Below are 20,617 nucleotides of genomic sequence, written 5' to 3' on the forward strand. Positions count from 1 at the left end.
CTTTTTTTTTGAAATAGGTTTTAAACGGATTCATTAAAAATAGAGACTGGGAAATGACAAAGATAATTTTTTATGAAGCAGGCTATAAATGGAGAACTACAATGATGCAGTGAAGGTGTAGATTTGAAAAGTGACTCACCAGAATATGCAACTATTAGGTACAAGTAAGATGCACACTTCCCTGGAGGGGAGGGCACGGCAACCCACTCCAGCATTCTTGCCTGGAGAATCCCATGGACAGAGGAGCCTGGTGGGTTATAGTCCATGAGGTCGCAAAGGGTCAGACACAACTAACGTGACTTAGCATGCACACTTACAGATACCTGAGTCATATGGAATAATATGGACAGTGATTCAATCAGAGTATCTCCGTGTGCACTGGAGGCACAAGGTGAACACACGAGCTCCATCAGGAACGGGCTGAGCCTTCGCTGGTGGTTTGTGAGCCCAGCTCACCATCTATAGGAAGAAAGTCTTGCAGCCGTCTCTACAAGTTGAATGGCAATGTGACTCAGAAAAAGGTGTGGGCTATGTAGCTTAAAACTCAAACCGACATCCATCATTTAAACCAAAAGGTTCTTGAGGCTGAAACTGGACTTTTTTTTTTTTTAATTCACCTGTATTTGTTACAACTTTTTAAAGCAGAATGTGACTTGAGCACTACATTTCCATTCACAAAACTTGCTCCAAGTTACTGTTCCAGCGGCTTTACAACATGCCTGAGCAGGCTTATAAGGTTGCTACTCTAAACAATATTTTTCTTTGGAAAACAAGCCCTATGTATGGACAGCGAATCCAATCAAGTTGGTTCAGCTTAACACACTAACTTCTAGAGGCCTGGCACATGCAGTCATAACTACAGGGGATGGAAGTTTTAAAAAGTATATCCCAGAAGATGAAAACCTGCTTTAACTAGTGTTTCTTTTAAACATCACGGTATATACTTCAGAACACTTCAGTGACAGAAAAGTTTGGTCTACTAAAGAATCCGCTTGATAGCTAAACACTTCAGACCACAAAGTTAACACAGGTTACATACACACCTTACAACAAATGTAACTACTTCCATATGTTAAAATAAGCCAACATGAAACTAGGAAAAAACTAGCTCTGCTTTAGTGCTAAAAGTATCACAGTATCACACTTAGTATAAAGAAATCTTATCCTCCCCTTATGTAGTTACCATGCCACACGATTTTCAAACGTTAAAATAAAGAAATACTTGAAAACATATTAGAGGGAATGGAGACAGAGTGCTGAACACACAGCCAAGCGATCCTCAGGCAGCGCTTAGTCTACTTCTTCCATGCGGGACGTGTCATCGTCTCCTTCCAGGGGAGGAATTTCCTCAGTGACCGCAGCACTGCTGTCATCAGCAGTGGGGTCATCCTCATCAATACCGAGACCGAGTTTGATCATCCTGTAGATCCTGTAGATCCTGTTGGCGTGCGTCTGGGGATCCTCCAGACTGAAGCCAGAAGACAGGAGAGCTGTTTCATACAGCAGGATGACCAGATCCTTCACAGACTTGTCATTCTTGTCAGCCTCTGCCTTTTGCCTCAAGGTCTCGATGATGGAATGGTCAGGGTTGATCTCCAGGTGCTTCTTGGCTGCCATGTAACCCATCGTCGAGTTGTCTCTCAGGGCTTGAGCCTTCATGATCCGTTCCATGTTTGCTGTCCAGCCGTATGTGCTTGTAACAATGCAGCATGGGGATGTCACCAACCGGTTAGACACAACCACCTTTTCAACTTTCTTCTCCAAAATGTCCTTCATGATTTTGCAAAGGTTTTCAAATTTTGTCTTTTTCTCTTCTTGTTTCTTTTTCTCTTCCTCATCTTCTGGAAGTTCCAGGCCCTCTTTGGTGACTGACACTAAGGTCTTCCTCTCAAACTCCTTCAGCTGCTGCACACAGTACTCATCAATAGGCTCGATCATGTAGATCACTTTCAAGCCGTGCTTCCGGAGACGCTCCACAAAGGCCGAGTTGGCTACCTGGTCCTTCGTCTCACCTGTGATATAATAGATGTGTGAAACTGGACTTTTAAATGTAAAAAAAAAAAAAAAAAATCCTGCCTCAGAGGGACTGGAGTAGGTCCGGAAGTCAGTCTGATGTTAATCTACCTGTTTCTGCCTTTCCTTGGGTTCCTTTTTGCGCAGTTTTGTCAGAAACCCATTGTTGGCGCCCTCTGGTGGCAGGTTCAAGCTGTTAACTAAAGACCCGACAGCTTGCTGTTAAGGTGGCCTAACAGGGCTTACTTGATGAGAAGTGCCTGTACCAACTCATTGACCGTAAAATCTAGTGTTTCCCTTTGTTAGTGATGCATATTCTAGAGTTGAATAGAATTACTTGAATGCTAAGTTGGGCTTACAAATAAATAAGCACGTGTAACATTTCTGCATGATAATAACATACTTTCAGAGTTCTTACTATTCTAAGTGCTTCATGTTTATTAATTCATTTCAGTCATATAACAATTGCATGAGGTACTATTATATCCCTATTTTACAGAAGGGGAAACTGAGGCATAAAGAGGTCTCATCCGTAGAGTGTCACGTAACTAGTAAGTGGGAGAACTGAGATTTAAACTCAGAAAGTCTTGTTACAGATTCTGTGCTTGCTCTTAACCTTTGCACCCTACCTTGGCTCATGTGGCAGGGGACACAGCTGGTTTTGTATAATGCCTGGTTCTCTAGCACCGTCTTTCGTTTTTCAAATACTTTGCTTTTTAAAAGCAAATCAAGGGGATGTACTTAGATATATTTGTATGTGCACACACATAATATATATACTGAAGTGAAGTGAAGTGAAAGTCACTCAGTCATGTTCGACTCTTTGTAACCCCATGGACTATACAGTCCATGGAATTCTCCAGGCCAGAATACTAGAGTGGGTAGCCTTTCCCTTCTCCAGGGGATCTTCCCAACCCGGGGACAGAACCCAGATCTCCCACATTGCAGGTGGGTTCTCTACTAACTGAGTCACAAGCCCAATACACATACATTAAGTTACAGATATCATTTAAAGACAGCCATATAAAAAGGAAGAGCTATAAATATGAAGGAAGATAAATACATGGCTTTGAACTTTAAAAGTATTTGAAATTTTTTTTTGTGGTGATGTATATATTCTTATAACACTTGCTGTCATTTATGAATTCAAGTTGTTCTTCAAATTGGGATTGAAATATAGTTTGCAAGTCTTAATCTCTGTTAGTCTAAGCTTCTTGAGAGTAGAATTAGGATATTATTTCTCTTTGAGTACCAGTGGTGGAGACTCCATCAATACTTACTGTTATGATGAGCAATGGAATGAATGAGTGGGTACATGAGCTAAACTTTACTCAAAGTATGGCATCGTCATTGTATTGATAGCAAAGACTCATAGGCTGTTGATGAATTCATCACTTTCCTTGCTGTTTTGTATGTACTAACTCAATCTACAGCAACCGTAGGAGGTAGGTACTACTATTGCTCATCATTCCATAGGTAAGGAAACTGAAGCACAAAGGTTAAATAAAGTGTCCAAGCTGGTAGGTAGCAGAGCTGAGATTCAAACCAGGGAGTTTGGCTCTGGAGTCCCTGAGCCCAGCCACCATCTGCATGGCTTGAGCTGGCCTTGGCTGTGATGTGTGTGTTTACAGATCTGCAGGGGTGCACACTTGGGGCCTTTATTTGGGGCTTAATGCTTATAATGGAAAAGGTATTAGGCATGGATGCCTTTCAGCTCTGGGAAACTCAGACTTCACACGCTTCCCCCTACTCCACAGCTAAACTCACTGTGCCCTTCCCCCAATTCCTAAACTCACTCCTGTTGTCTGCTCCCTGTCTTAGCAAGGGGCAACAACAGTCTCTTGTCTGGGCTTCCTTTCTCCAGGGTCGTCCCTGTCCCATCCATCCTCCACATAGTAATCTAGAGTGATTTTAAAAAATGGACTTAATTTTCTTTTTAGTAGTCTTAGGTTCACAGCAAAATTGAACCTAAAATACAGAGAGTTCCCCTTGCTCTCCCACACAGCCAGCCTCCTACACTCTCAACATTCAGCCCCATAGGAGTGCATTTGTTGCAACTGATAAACCTATGTTGGCACATTATTGCCGAAGTCCATAGTTTACCCATAGGGTTCACTCTTGCTGTATACTCTATGGGTTTGGACAAATCTGTGATGACATGTGTTCACCACCACAGCAGCAAACAAAGTAGTTTCACTTTCTGAAATAGCTCCAGTGCTCGGCCCGTTCATTCCTTTTTCTCCTCTAGCCCATGGTAACTGCTGATCTTTCCTTCTTACTGTCTCCATAGTTTTGCCTTTTCCAGAATGTTAGTATAGTTGGAATCATACAGTAGGTAGCTTTTTCAAATTGGTTTCTTTCACTTAGAAATATGCTTTTAAGTTTCCCCTATGTCTTTTCATGGTCTGACTGCTCATTTCTTTTTAGCACAGAATAATACTTCATTGGACTTCCCTGGTGGCTCAGTTCGTAAAGAATCCCCCTGCAATGCAGGAGACCCAAGTCCAGTCCCAGGGTTGGGAAGGTCTCCTGAAGAAGGGAATAGTAGCCCAGTCCAGTATTCTTGCCTGGAGAATTCCACGGACCGAGGAGCCTGGTGGGCTATAGTCCCCGGGGTTGCCAAGAGTCGGACACAACTTAGCAATTAAACCACCACCACCAATACTACATTATCTGATGTATCATAGTTTATTTATCAGAGTGATCTTTCAAAAACACACATCTGACTGCAGTTCTCTCTACTTAAAATCCTCTAATAGCTTCCCTGTGGATAAAAAATAAACTCATTAGCATGTGATCCAAAGTCTTCATAAAAATAGCCTTGCACTCTACTCCATTACCTTCCCCATGGTACTTGGCTCTCCATTCTTAATGAACTTTTTTCTGTTCCTCAAAGTGACATCTCACTTACCCCAGGGCCTTTGCACTTGCTTCACATCCTCCCCCTACTCTAGCTCACTGTTGTCTTCCAATCTTGTTGTTCAGGGTGACTTCAGCATCCTTGTAGGTGGTCCATTCGATATTTAGAAATGCAGGTTTTATGTTTATATTTTTAATGTCCATTATGCAAATGTCCCACACTTTAGTTAATATCCTGGTATTCAGGTAAAGTAAGTTCATTTTATAATCACAAATGTGGTCAAAATGTTAGTGGAATTATGTTGAAAAAAATATAGGTCAGGAAAAAAGTTTTAAAGACATATTATATATTTAGTTAGCCCCAAACTAAGGATTTTTATTTAGACAGTTGCAGTTGAAGTTATTTTCTGCTTAGTAATTATTTATTGTCACTGGAAGTAGTTTAGTTTTACTGAAATAAATTTGATTAAATTATGAAATTAGAATAAATTTACTTTTATGACTTTTATTTTGGACCTTCTTTTATTGAATCATTAGTTGGTGATTCAGTTTATTTTTAGTGTTAGTGTGCATACCTGAAATGGTGTCTGTTCCATGACTTCAAATTTAAGGTTCCAATGCTCTTCTCTGTATGTGTCTGCTTTTCCGTCTGAAATGACAGGGTTGGCATATTTTTAAACATTTTCTGAAAATGTCTATAAAGCAAGTTCAAAAGACCTGAACTTTTGTTCTCACTCAACTGTGGAAAAAACTAGAGACTATTAATGTATTTTCTTTAAAATGAGTAGAATTGCAAGATTAACTATCTGCTACATTACTGCAGCTGTCTAGCATTTGTTAAGGGCTTAATACATGGCAGGCACTTTCCTGTAAATTATTTTATTTAATTCTTGCTCCAGTCTCACAATTTATGTAGAATTTTCTCCATTTTATATGAGCCAAAACTGAGTCTTAGAGATTGAATCATTTGGCCAGGGGCACATAGATAAATGTGTTTTTATCCAGAGAATGTGTTTTTTTTTCACTTCACAGCACAGTTTTTTGATGACCAGGCCAGCTTCTCAAATCATTTTTGGATTTCTGTAATGGGCATTCAGTGGCAAGGAGCATGCACACATAGAGCAGGTGTGATGATAAAATAATCAGACTCATTTTGTGGGTGGTTATGGGAATCATTCTCATTGTTTTATAGTCACAAACTACATTATGTACAGTGTATATCCTTGTGGGTAGTATGGGTGTGTACCTGTATATGTGTACAAAAGCCTGCCTTGGAAAGGATGCAACAATGCCTTTGTAAATTTCCAAAATACAACCAAATCATATAGACAAAACCTAAGTTGGCAGCCAAATGCTGTGATAACAGTACCTCAAGGCTCAGAAAATAAACATTTTAAAGAGGTTTTACAATCTATTAATACTATGTTTTCATCCTCATTCTTTTAAGTTGGTGTTTGGCACTGATCGGCTATGACCTTGGTTATCCTTGACTATGCTTTTGGTTATTTATTGTAGCTGTATTGCCCCTGCCTGCCATAGGCAAACACTCTCCCCAAAGATGTTTTTAGAGTACATTTTATTGATGTATAGCATAAATAAGTTTCAATGTAGACAAATCACAAGGTACAGGTTAATGATTTTTAATGAAATGGACTCGCCCATGTAGCAGACACCCAGATTAAGAAAAACAACATTATCAGCATCAGAGAAACCTCCTTATATCTGGTCTTAATCACCATCACACCCTCTCCAAAGGCTTCTACTCTCCTGACTTTTATCACCAGTTTTGCCAGTTTTGAACTTCATATACGTTGAACCACAGAAAATTTTGCATTTTTTCCCACTTTTCAACGTTATTTTGTGAGATTCATCCATGCTCTTACATGCAGTGTTGGTTATCCACTTTAATTTCTACACAGCATTCTTTTATCTGAATATGTTACAATTAATCCATTCTCTTGTGGATGGACACTTGAGTTTTCCCTAGTTTTTGACTGTTATGAATAGTGCCCCTCAAAACATTCTCATATGTATCTTCTGATACAAATACATATACATATCATTGGATAAGTGCATAGGAATGGATTGCTGGGTTATGAGGTATATATATATATTCAGCTTTAGCAGATGCTGTCAAACACTTTTTTTCCAAAGTGGTCGTGTCAATTTAAATTCCCATTCATAATATAGAAGAGAGTTTGCTGCTCTGGATCTTTGCCAACAACTGGTATCATTAGCTTTTTTCATCTTAGCTGTTTGGCGGGTAGGTTCATTATGGTTTTATTCTGTGTTTCTCTAATAACTAATGCAGTTGAGCACTGTTTTATGTGTTTACTGGCAACTTGGATATCCTTTTATTGTGAAAGACCTGTTCACATCTCTTGCCCATTTTCTATTGGGTCTTGTATGTTTTTCTTACTGATTGTAGGAATGTCTTATGTTTATCTCCCAAATAATGTACTGGCTGGAGGTAGTGTAGAAATCCTGGGATCCTGGAAGGGGAAGAACAGAAAGGAGGTTGGGGCACCTGGGTAAAACCTCACTTGCTTCTCCTTTCAGCCCCAACACTAGAAAGGTATTTTAGGTAGCAATGCCTTAGGCCCTGGTGGCTCTGTGTTTCTCCAAGAGATAGCTGGCCCCACTTCTTGCCTATTAATGTGCACTTTGAAGCCCCATCACCTGAGAATCTATATGGTATTGTAAACATACAGTTTCAGATGCTCTTGTCCAGTCCCAAACTTGGGTGTCATCTCCGTTTCTTCGCCTCTCCTCCCAGCCCTCACCTCTCCAGTCCCACCAAGTCCTGGCAATTCTGTGTCCAAAATATGCCTCCAGGGACTTCCTGCTGGTCCAGTGATCAGGAGTCTACACTGCCACCGCAGGGGCCACGGATTTAATCCCGGTCTGGGAACTAAGATCCCACTGCAAGTTGCATTTTGTTTCACTTTTCATCGTTTTTTTTGTGAGATTCATCCATGTGAGTGTTTGTTTATCCACTTTCGTTTCTATACAGCATTCTCTTATCTGAATATGTGGCCAGAAAAAAAAAAATGCATCCAATAGGATCTCTTTACCCCACTTCTACCACCAGCACCTGGTTCAAGGCATATCACCCTTGCCCAAGGTCAATGAAATGGCTTCCAAATGGGCCTCCAGCTGCCTCAGTGAACTGTTTAAAACACAAGTTGAACCCTCCTTGAAGCGCTTTATTCTCATGTCATTATTCTTCATACCCCCTCTTCTTTGACTCACAGCACTATGACTGTTGGTGATTACATGTTTCTTCCCGCCTTTGTTCCCATGCCTGTCTTCTCCCCTGACCATGAAGGGATCAGGCCGCCTTTGTGCGCTAGTGCAGCCCCACAGTTGGTGCATTTGAACATGAGAGACTGAATGAATACCCCGTGTCAAATCTGAATCCCGTCCCTGCTGTCCCCGTCAGGCGTTCATCCAGCCCCTTCTGGGTATTTCACGGGATGAGGCTCTCACTAAACCTGCAGTGACCTGTCCTGCATTGGAAAGGAGAGCAACACGCCTAACTCAGAGTTCAAAGAGGAGGCAAAGTGTGTAAGCTGAAGGAAGGCTGAGGTCCCAGCAAGACGGGAAATAGGAAAATCTTCCCAGGGCACCAGTGTCCTTGCTTGATTGTTTTAGTTGGGAAACTCCCCTTAGTCAGCAGATGCAGTTCCTGACTCTTTGGCCCTCACTTCCCTCCCACCCATAGCATTTCTAGGGAACATAGTATCCTTCTGTTCTGGGGTCAAAACAAGCCTGTATGTGTGTGGGGTCTATCCTGTTCCCATATCCAGCCTCTGACCTCTCCCTCTGGAACTGAGGTCAGAGTGGAATATGACATGACCTGGGGCTCCCAAAAGGGCCTCATCCATCTCTCAGTGGCCCAGTCCCTTACCCAAGTGTGGATTACTGAACACACTCTCATCAAAGGTGGTAGAAGGGAGCCAGACGTTCAAATGCATTCCCTGAATGAGACAAGACCATGGTTTGCAATTCTGGCTGTATTGAGGCCGGGTCCCCAGTGTGTAGTTAGTCTATTAAGTAGGAATCTCACCCTGTGATGATCCCAATTAATTTGACATTTTCCCTAGTTCCCTTTAGATAGTCTATACTCAGCACTGTGGGTTCATGAGCAGTTTTTAAATCCGACACAGGAAAGGTCGTCCTGTATCCCCGTGGTTCACAGTCAAGGCGAAGTCTATCAGTATAGCTCAACAAGGCCTTGGAGCCAGAGAGATGAATTCTAGCTGTATCCAGGCACTCGTCAAGTGGGACCCTGGGCATTCACTTACCTGGCTGAGCTTCAGTGTCTTCCTCTGCCATGTGAAGCCACTTCTTGGCTCTGGGGCCATTGTGAAGATTCAGGAAGTTATGGAAAGTGTCTGGCACCGTAGCTAGTTCAGAGTAGGTGTCCTGTATGGGATGATTCGTATTTCAAACGTTTCCCATCTTATGGGAAAGATGACCAAATATGGCTTGTGAATCTGTTTCATTTTTCTGGGAGGTACTACATTTACTCTTGATCCCAGGCAGTATTTGCTGAATTGTTACAGTGTGAGGTACTGCCAGGCTCATTGGCATTTCTGATGGGGAGACAGAGGCAAGGTGTAGAAACTGATTTGAGCAAGTGAGCTGGAAGCAAGTCCAAACTCTGAAGCTTTTAATAATCTATCTTCAATTCATTCTCAACTAATTCCCATCAGTTACGAGTATAGAGGACTTTAGTTCCCTCTTTTCCTAGCACATATCTGAATCATTAGAATCCCCCAAATACCCTACTTTTTTTTTTAAACTTACATAGTTTATTAATTTCCATACATATAGGCCAATGAGGTACATTGTTTAAAGTTCAGGAATCTATAGACAGATTCTCTCTAATGACATTATTCTATTTCCAAGGCTATAGAAATGAGTCAGTTTTGCTTCTTTCCTCAGCTGAAGTTGTTGCATCAAATCTATTATCAAGGTCAAATGTATTGAATTAGTCAAACTTTTTTTTTTCTTTTCTATTTTCTCTGTCACCACCCATGTCTAGGTTTTCCCAGAATCCTACAATAGACTTAAAAAAAAAAACATTTTTATTATGGAAAAATTCAAACTTCAAACATACTAAAAAATAAAGAGAATATTATATTGAACGCTCATGTACCTGACATAAAACTGCACCAATTGTAAACATTTTGCCATTCTTCTCCTTCATTTCTTTTTCTGGACTCATAGAGTGTCAGTGTGTATCTCTAATAAATAAGCAATTTGTGTCCCCCACAGCTTTCTCATTATTTTTTCTCTAATATAATTTTTCTCACCAATCCAAAAATTTCCCACCCAAATGCCCTACTTTATCCAGTAATTCTGGACATGTGCTCTTGTGAGCCTTTTGAGCAACACTGACAATAAAGGAAAAAAGAAACAGTGAAGACTTGGAGGGGATCCACTAATTTTCCCTGGGTAATAGAAGTGTGGATGGTAATTATTTTTCTCACCAGTGTCCCACATTTCGTAAGCCATAATGTATTAGCATTATTATCAGAATCTGCTCCCCACCATACTTTCTAAATTAAAACAGCGGGCAAGTTAATTTAAATGCAGCTGTACCTGTGAAGTACCAGTTACCCTATAGAAAGTGGTCAAAGCAGAGAGCAGGAGGCTCAGGACAACGCGGGGTGAGCCGTACCGGACTAAAAGCTCATCAGTACTGACAGGGAACGCGACTGTGCTTTCTCTGCAGAGTACAAAGGGCTTATTCCATCAATGCGAGATGCTCAGTAAACAGTGGCTAAGGTGATGAATGAACGATGCTTCTCTTCCAATCATCTAACAACATTTTGCTTTTTCTATTTTCCTCAGTGACAAATGCCTGCTTAGCTTAGATCCCTCCAGATATGGACACTATTTTTCAAACCAACCAATTGATAAACATTTACTGAGCTCTTATTATATGCCAGGCACTTGGTATGCAGTTGTGACAAAGACAGTCATGTCCTTGCTCCCATGGACCTCATAAACTGGTGCAGAAGACAAGATATAGTCAAGTTAAATAAAGAAAGAAGATGGGAGACGTCAGGCCTGAGCGGCAGCGCGGTGCGGCGCAGACGGCTTCAGCGCTCGCTGCACCCGCTCTCCGTCGCCGTCGCCGGGCGGCGCCGCTCCAGCCGGCGCCGCTCGCGCCTCCGCGCTCCTCGCAGCTTCCAGCCCCGCGGCAGCCGCTCCCCTAGCAGTCAGCACGCGCACCGTGAGGACTTCAACCAGAGCCTGGCCGAGCCGAAGCTCTTCCTCTACAACCGGACCTCCGGAGAGTTCCTGGGGTGCACCAAGAGCTGGGGTTTGATCTTGCTCTTCTACCTCGTCTTTTGTGGGTTCCTGGCTGCACTCTTCATTCACGGTGTGGACCATGCTTCAGACTCTGAACGATGAGTTTCCAAAATATTGTGACCAGGGTTCGTAGTCCAGGACTTTAGGTTTTTCCAAAACCAGTGTTGGTGTTGGTTTTTCATTCCGCCTGTCTGATTCAGAATCCTATCAAGGGTACAATGATGACCTTAAGAAATTTCTAAAGCCATGTGGCTTAGAAGAACAGAAGCCTCTCACAGATTGTACCAGTGGAAACTTTTTGAGCAGAAGGGTCTAGAATACACAGCATGTCAGTTTCCTCTTGCCGTTCTTGAAGCATGCAGTGGTGTGGATGATCCCACGTTTGGCTACCAAGCAAGAAACCCTTGTATTCTTGTGAAAATGAACAGAATAATTGGATTAAAGCCTCAAGGAGAACCAAGGATAGACTGTATTGGAAAGAGTGAAAGCACTGAAGTTCTATCAACTTATTCTCCCAATGGAACGATAGATTTAAAATAGTTTCCATATTTTATGGAAAAAAAACTGTATGGGAACTGCCTGCAGCCACTAGTTGCCATCCAGCTCACCTTTGGTAGTGATGGTGACGTAAAAGAAGTAATGGTTGAGTGCAAGATTGATGGATCACCCAACCTAAAAACCCAGAATGACCGTGACAAGTTTTTAGGACGAGTTGCATTCAAGATCACCATGCATGCATAGTAGGAGTTAGGATGTCTCCACAGAGTAAATGTTGTATTGTCTGTCTTCATTTTGTATCAGCGGGACCTGCCATTCCAGAATTATGAGACCGCCTTGGAGAAAGGTGGAGTGGTGCATGACACTGGGATAACATAATGTGCTTCCCGATAACAGTGGTCCATGTCCTTCTGAGTAACTGCCTGTTGCCTCTGCTGCCTTTTGAACTGTGTACAGACACCAGATAGGGAGTGTGAGCATTTGATTCTAAACATGTAGGCTGGGGGTCTTGTCCAGTTTTTATGTGGTTTAATTGCCAAGTGTCTAAAGCTTAAATGTGCGTGCTATGTAAATATTTTATAGATTTAACACTGGTTAGCTGTCATATTTTGATGCCAACAAGGTTTTAGGGGATAAAATGGTACCTGACTGATATCGAATGACTTTATAGCTGCAAGAAATTCAGTGTGTGGGAAAGTTCTGTATGTGAGGAGGAAAAAGGAAAATAAAAGTGTATTTGAAAGGTTAAAAAAAAAAAAAAGATGGACAGATGTGTAGGTGCTGCAGAGGAAATAAACTCTTGATTGGGAAGTCAGGCAAGCTTTCCCACCAGAGGAGGTGACTTGTAAGTTGAGACCTGAAAGATTAAAGCAGGAAGGTGGAGTGGTGGAGAGTGGGGTTGTGTTTCAGGCGGAGAGAACAGCATACAAAGAGATCCTCAAGTGGCAGACAGTTTGGCTTGTTCAAGGCAGTGAAGGAGGCTGGTGTGCCTGGAGCCCTGTGAAAGACGGGGAGTGTGGCTGGCGTGAGATGAAGTTGAACAGGTGGGTAGAAGCCAGATCATGCAGGGACCTGGAGGCTGTGGTTATGCATTTGGGTTTATTCTGAGTGCAGTAGGAGCCTGCCCTTGCTTCCTCCAAACTTACTTCTCCTGAAGTTTTTTTTTTTTTTTTAATCTCTGTTTTTGGCAATTCTATCTTTCCAGTTGCTTAGGCCAAAAATTTTGGAGTCATCCTTAACTCTTTTTTCCCCCTCTCCTTCCACTACATCTTCCCTACCAACAAATTCAGCTGCCTGTTCCTTTAGGTTATAATAGACTCTCACCACTTCTCAGCACTTCCACTCCTTCCTGATCTAAGCCACCATCATCTCTTATCTGAATTACTGGATTCACTTCCCAGCATCTTGGGCTAAGGATGCTGTCAGATTACCTCCCTCCTGTGGTCAAAACCTTCTAATGTCTCCCCGTCTCAGACTGAAGGCAAATCTTCTTACCTTTGCACAATTTGGCCCCTCCTTTGTTATCTCTTAGATCCTGGATGCAAAGCCAGTGGGTACAATACTGGAGGGGGAATCAGAGGCTATAATCATTTATTCACTCAGTTAATCCTTCAACAAATAGTTATTGAGAGTCTGCTACGTGTCAGGCACTCCTCTAGGTGCTTGGGACATACTGGGGATAGATAAAAAGTCTCTGCTTCTTGGAACTTACACAGTAAAGAAGTAAATTACATAACTTGTTAGAAGGTAATAAGTGATAGGGGAAAAAGTAGTTAGGTTAAGGAAAAACCCAGAATCTTGGGAGGGGAGAGATTGTAATTTTAAATAGGTGGCCTTGCCGAGAATGGAAATAGTGACAGACTTTATTTTTTTGGACTCCAAAATCACTGCAGATGGTGACTGCAGCCGTGAAATTAAAAGATGCTTACTCCTTGAAAGAAAAGTTATGACCAACCTAGATAGCATATTAAAAAGCAGAGACATTACTTTGCCAACAAAGGTCTGTCTAGTCAAAGCTATGGTTTTTCCAGTAATCATGTATGGATGTGAGAGTAGGACTAAAAAGAAAGCTGAGCACTGAAGAATTGATGCCTTTGAACTGTGGTGTTGGAGAAGACTTGAGAGTCCGTTGGACAGCAAAGAGATCCAACTAGTCCATACTAAAGGAAATCAGTCCTGAATATTCATTGGAAAGACTGATGCTGAAGCTGAAACTCCAGTACTTTAGCCATCTAATGTGAAGAACCGATTCATCTGAACAGACCCTGATGCTGGGAAAGATTGAGGGCGGGAGAAGGGGACGACAGAGGATGAGATGGTTGGATGGCATCACTGACTCAATGGACATGAATTTGAGTAAGCTCTGGGAGTTGGTGATGGACAGGGAAACCTGGTGTGCTGCAGTCCATAGGGTTGCAAAGAGTTGGACACGACTGACCGACAAATGAACTGACTTGCCGAGAAGGTGACATTTCAGCAAAATCCTGCAGGAGTGGAGGGAGTTAACACTGAAGGTGACAGCGGTGGCAGGATCTTTGGGCAGCGGAGCGGTGACTGCTCTCTCCAGGGTGATGTGGGCTGTGGCTGCCAGGTGGTTTATGCTACCCACAGCCAAGGACAGGGAGTGGTGGTCATGGCTAAGCCAAATAACTTGGGTTGTGACAGTGAGTTCGCAGGACTTTCCTGGTGATGGAGTGGCTAAGACTCTATGCTGCCAATGCAGGGGGCTCAGGTTGGATCCCTGGTCAGGGAACCAGATCCCACATGCCACAACTAAGAGTTTGCACGCTGCAACTAAAGATCCCACATGCTGCAACTGATTGAATATCAGAGATCCTGTGTGCTGTGACTAAGATCCAGTGCAGCAGTAAATAAATAGATAAATATTAAAAACAGAAGTGTGTCCATTTCTAGGGATATACCATAAAAAACAATGAGCTCTCCATGTGGCCTTGATGACAATATATTTGTCAGATCTCTACTTCCTTTAGAATCAGATTCCCAGAGTGGACTCTGAGTAACAGTTGCCAACAAAAAGATTTCAAAGGGCAAATATTTGGAAAATGTTACTTGGAGTTTCACAGGGAACATGAGTATCTTAAAGGCTGTGTGGAATTCTGTGCTGAAGAAGCATGTTTAGCTCAACATTTATTTATTTTTATATTTATTTTTGGGAGTATGTGTGCTTAATTGTGTCCGACTCTTTGCGACCTTGTGAACTGTGTGTAGCTCGCCAGGCTTCTCTGTCCATGGTATTTTTCATCCAAGAATCCTGGAGTGGGTTGCCGTTTCCTTCTCCAGGATATCGTCCCAACCCAGGGATCAAACCCATGCCTCGTGTCTCCTGTATTGGCAGGCGGATTCTTGACCACTAACGCCACTTGGGAGGATAACTGCTTTACTGTGTTACACTGGTTTCTGCCCTACATCAATATGAATCAGCCACAGGTGTATACACATGTCTCCTCCCGCTTGAACCTCCCTCCCACCTCCCAGCCCATCCCACCCTTCTAGGTTGTCACAGCACCAGTTTGTAGCTCAACATTTATTAAGCTAATTTAGTTGTGGAATATATATACATATATATATATATATATATATATATGTATATATATTGAAAATAGAACTCCTAGTCAAATTCCACAGAAATACAGATTTGGAAATCCTTATACAGACAGATTGGAAGCAACCAATCTGGGAAGATTCATTTGGGTTCTCACTAGTAGCAGAGTGCTTGGGGGAGCTGGAAAACAATGCTGGTTGCTGGTTGAGAGGGTCCTCCATCCAGGAAAATCTGGATAGTTATAGATTAAAAAATGGCTGGGGATGCATCTAGGGTCAGATAATCATTAATCAAGCATTGATTCAATGTTTCCTTTCTCAGGGTATGCTACGTGCTGAGAGTTGGCAAACTTTTCTGTGAAGGACCAGAGAGTAAGCATTTTAGGTTTTATGGGCCATATGGTAGTGTGAAATACGTTAATGAAGGACATGGCTGTATTACAATAAAACTTTGTTTATGGATACTGAAATTGGCATTTCACATAATTTACATGTATTATAAAATATTATTTTTCTATTGATTTTTTTTCTCCCAACCATTTAAAGATGCGAAGACCATTTTTGGCTTCTCTACCCTATAAAAGCAGGTGGTGGGCCAGATTTGGCCTATTGATTTGCCAACATCATATGCTATTTGCCTGCAGGGGCTCCCAGCCTAGTGGGAGACATCTACATGGATAATTACAGTGTGCTGTGGAAAGCCTTGCAGTGGAGGTTAATGCAGGGTCCTCCTCTGAGAGCCTCAAGGAGGCCCTGGGAGGAACTTAGATGTGTTAGAAGGGGAGCTGGCAGAGAAGGCACTCTGGATTTTGTACTTTGACTTCAAGACCTGGTTGGGTGTTGCCTGAAGGCCGTGCCTACCTGAACTCAGGTGTTTCCTCTTCTGACTGGGCTTGGTGTTCACCTTGAGTCTCTCTTCTGGTTCTACTGTTTTCCTCTGGGCTGCTTGCCTTGTTTCTGTGGCTTATATCCCCGTTCCCCTCGGTTTACTGTGGGGGCCTTAACACTCATGAACCATCCTGGCAGCTGCAGCCTGCTAGAGATCGAGCAGGTGTTCCCGCCCTCCTGAGTGCCCTCAGCCTCTCTCCGTCGGGGGTGGTATTTCTGTACCCACTGAACTCTTGGCTCCCTCAGCTTCTGGTACTCACTAGAGGATCTTCACAGAGTGGTGTGCTGGTGCCAGCGCAAATCGGCACGTGACATCCAAAGAACCCATCTCATCCCAAAGGAGTTCAGTGATGTCTGGTTGGTAGCTTGAAATCTGCTATGGTGGGAGTATTCACCCCATAGAAACTGGCAAAGGAAATCTGCAAATACAAATCAGTGCTCCCCACTGCCCTTTCCACTGTGGCCATTTCCGCCCTGGTGGACTGGTTTACCACTCCTTATGCGCCCAGGCAAAATTATTTTTTAGGATATCACACAACTGTGGGCTTTCCAGGTGGTGTTAGTGGTAAAGAACCTGCCTGTCAGTGCAGGAGACGTAAGAGACGTGGGTTCAATCCCAGGTTGGGAAGATCTCTTGGAGGAAGACATGGCTACCCACTCTAGTATTCTTGCTTGGAGAATGCCATGACAGAGGAGCCTGGCGGGCTACAGTCCAGGAATCACAGAAAGTCGGACACGACTGAAGCAACTTTAGCATGGCACACAACCGTTCTCAGCCCTGGGGGGAATTTAGATCTAGGTGTAGTGTCAGTTACTAAACTGTTAAAAATGCCTGGAATATCACCGCCCTCTGGCCCTTCCTGACACATTCCTCCTAGACTCTCCCAGTCTTATTGGTCCCCCTTCCTTGATATTTTCAATCATATGACACTTCTGTGTCATCTTCTGATTCCACGTGGGTCTTTCATTCGATTCTGAGGCCCTGGAATGTGAACTTGGAGAGGCAGTTGTAGTGATTTCCAGGGCTGTAGAGCCAGGCTGTCTGGGTCTAAATTCTGGTTCCATCACTTACAATCTGAGTCATCCTGAGTAAGTTATTAAGTGAGTCAGTTTGCTTCATCTGTAGAAATGGTCGTATTTGCAAGGTCTAAATAATTTCATATACACAAAAGCACTTAGAACAATATCTGCTCTTAGTATGCACTCAGTGAATTCAGCTATTATTAGTAATCATTTTGTTTTCAGTTCCTATCTATTGCCTGGCACATGTATGATACACACTTAATGCATTAAATATATATATTAAATGCTAATTATATGAGCAAAAGTACACATAGAAGTAGAGAAGGGAGTGATTGGGCTGGAGTAAGGGGATTTGAACAACTGATGGGGGGTGAAATAGGGCTTGAAGGGTTAGCTGAGTGTTGATAGCTCGGGAAAGTTAATGGTTAAATCAGCTGCCACTTCAAAAGTTAGGCCATTTGGTAAATATAGAAACTGAATGTGAAAAATAATTAGCATTAAGCTGATTTCATTTCAATTTAGTAGGAGACCTACTATCAAAATTCCATTTCTCTCTTCCCTGATGTCTGCTGAGGTGTTATTAAGTGGTTTGCTTTAGGAATATAATAGATTTTAATTATTGAATGATGTACTTGAAGAGAAAGCAGGAAGTCAGGAATGGTCTGTAGCTCTAGGACATTCATTTTATGTGCTCTGGAGAAATTAACATGATATGGTGACATTTCCATAGCATCCAAAAGTAGTATTATTGATACAATGACTGAGAGATGGCGACCCTTTGATTCTTCCTGTTCTCACATCCATTGTCACTTTGTCTTTTGTGAATTATTTTTCCTTTTGGAACTTACCTGTGTTGTGTTCTGGCAAATGAAAGCCAAGCTAATAAAGCACAGTTCTGCCCCGTGATTTTGCTAAAAGAAAAGCAGCTTCCCCAAAGAAGGGAAGGGTATTAATTTGCCTTTTTTAGGGCCTGCACAGTGATGAAGGTTGACATAATTCTCTTTGAGGTTTTTGTTCTTTTGTTACTGAACAATTGCTCTTCAGCTGATAGGAGTAGATCAGAGCAGGAAGATGAGGACTGCTGTAGACAAAGAATCAGGACCGTTTGAAATTTATTTCTTGTCTTCCCCCCATTCCAAAATTTATAACCTCTAAGGCAAGACAGATCTGGTTTGAATGAGGAATCTCACTTTGCAGTGAGTGATCTAGGACCTGTGGCACACCTTTTATTTTGAGCCTCACTTTTCTCTTCTGTAAACGGGGATTATAGCACCCACCTGGATGGCGATGTGGGTGTCAGTGATGGAGCTCTGGGGTGACGGTATGAGGCAGAGCACTGGTGGCCTAGTTGGGGCTTAGGAAATGCTTCTGTACTCAAAGTTTCTTTCTCCCAGAAACTGTTATAGGTATGGTAGGATTCTCCTTAAACATATTAAAATTGACAAAAATATGTGAAAATTAATATTTGGATGAAACATCTACTGTGTGAATGTATATTGTCTACTGACTCTGGATGTATGTATTTGTGTGTGTATGACCTTGGAAGGCAGGCATGTACAAGTGTGACAATATTTCTAGAACAGTACTTGCATACCGCTTTCAACTCCACCTTTTTCTTCTCTTCCATGAAGAAAGCAAACCCATTAACAAAGAGGATTAGAAAAAAGTAGCAGACAGGTCTGAAAATGCATTGGACAACAAAACCCCATTCTATTCTTACAAAATCTTTGATATTTGTGACATACATGATACTTGAAATTCACAATACACCAGCAACTGTCCTTCTCAAAATCTACAATACTTTGGGTAGTCTCAATGAAATCCCAAATTTGTGAATTTTACAGAGTGCCACTACAGATGAGGGTCTGTCAATAATCTGCCAATTAACAGGTTGAAGATTAACTGTTTGGAAAATTATCAGTTATTGAATTGACTTAAAATAACAAGTTGTATGAATTGTGGACAAGGAAACTTTGCTCTGTGTCCAAGGCCATGGTGTTCTGGGTGATATTTTACCCACTCTGTTCATTTGGATTTTGGAATAATAAGGTGTATAATTTATTTATCTATGCTCAGGAGGTATAAAAACTATACAAAACAGAGAAGATACTTTGTAATCATAAAATACATGCAATTAAACACCATCTTAAGAAAAGTTTCTGTAGGACCATTTTCACTTTATAAGGGACTTAACTTTGTGGCTGTCATACCCAGTGGGGTGGCTGTGGGAAGGAGCAAAGTATGCTAGACCCCCATTGAAGACCCGTGTTCAAATCCTGACTTTGCCTCTTATGAGCTCCATGAGCATATTATTCAACCTCTTGGAGTTCATTTTTCCATTTGAAAAATGGGGGTCGTCATAACTATTCACCGAATTGTGGCACATATAAGTAACAGTCTATAGTGAAGTTTGTCCTGTGTTTCCGTTCCTGCCTCCTCTGGACCAACGCTCTCCAGATGCAGGAGTATTTGCCTTCTGCAGAGTGATTTGTGGGGATCATTGCAAGGGTCTGGAGGAAGCTCCTCTTGCTTTCCCGGGTTGGTTTGCCCATTGCTCAGATGGCTCAGTCCCTTCGTGCGCTGGCTGGAGAGACAGGAGTCAACATCACCCAAGGGGGCAGACGATGTCACCTGGAAAGTGAGAAGATAAAAAGGGTCTGTAACAAAGCACCAGTTGTTTAGGGTGCAGAGGAGGGTCCCAGGTCAGCCAGGAGGGAGCTGGCCGTGGAAGTGCTGGAAGAGCCCAAATCAAAAGCGGAGGCAGAGGAACTAGTCATTTGCCTTGGACACCCCAGAGACATCCCCAAGGATGGGTTCCTCTGCTTACCTTCAGGTGCCTGACTGGGAATGTTTCTTTTCTCTGCTGATAGAGACAGGAGCGGTGGAAGAAGAGCAGCACAGCCCCGGGGAAACCGTGGAGAAACTTGAAGATGCAGGAGAGCAAGGTAAGCCCCATTCGCTGTGTGCAACTGACTGGGTGCAAAATCCTCCAAATGGCTCTCCTTTCCTCTGCTCTTGCAACAGCTTAAGGGAACACAGAAGTGACCAGTGCTATCAGTTTCAGTGAAATGAGGAAAAAAATCGGGACTCAGAGCACTCATGCTTTTTTCAGCCACGGAGAAGCTAGGGTTTCAATCCAGCTCTTCTGAACCTTAGACCCGAGTCGTTTGCATTGAACCAGCCACCAGTCTCTCGGGAGTTTCCTGATTGTTTAGCAAAGCAGTGCAGCGTTTCCTGCAGATATCTTGGCCACCAGAAGGCCACGATGTAGGATGCCATGCTGTCTCTCTCAGTGGGAGTTTCCAGTATCCAAGCAAATGTGGTCCCTTTTAATGTCCTCATGGCTAGTCCCTTCGTGATTTCTCGCCTTCACTCCTGTTTCTGTGCTCGATGCCCTTCGCCCCGGTCACTTCTGCCAGACACGTGGGGTGTGCTTTCCTCCTGGTGA

The 20,617-nt window shown here is 42.6% G+C and overlaps 1 protein-coding gene and 1 pseudogene across 1 annotated transcript; one reads left to right on the forward strand and one right to left on the reverse strand.

Annotated features, from left to right (window-relative positions):
• Positions 1-597: 597 nt before the first annotated feature.
• Positions 598-10,105, reverse strand: LOC136170317 (heat shock protein HSP 90-alpha-like). The gene is made up of 5 exons (XM_065938479.1): positions 10,037-10,105; positions 9,180-9,300; positions 7,292-7,364; positions 1,205-2,041; positions 598-1,059 (listed from the first exon to the last, which is right to left on the reverse strand). The coding sequence occupies exons 1-4, from the start codon at positions 10,103-10,105 to the stop codon at positions 1,291-1,293; spliced, it is 1,014 nt and encodes a 337-aa protein (XP_065794551.1). The 3' UTR covers positions 598-1,059; positions 1,205-1,290.
• A 773-nt stretch (positions 10,106-10,878) lies between these two features.
• LOC136170318 (sodium/potassium-transporting ATPase subunit beta-3 pseudogene) lies at positions 10,879-12,075 on the forward strand (annotated as a pseudogene).
• The last annotated feature ends 8,542 nt before the right edge of the window (positions 12,076-20,617 follow it).

The sequence above is a fragment of the Muntiacus reevesi genome, chromosome 6, assembly GCF_963930625.1.
Source record: "Muntiacus reevesi chromosome 6, mMunRee1.1, whole genome shotgun sequence".
NCBI lineage: Eukaryota > Metazoa > Chordata > Mammalia > Artiodactyla > Cervidae > Muntiacus > Muntiacus reevesi.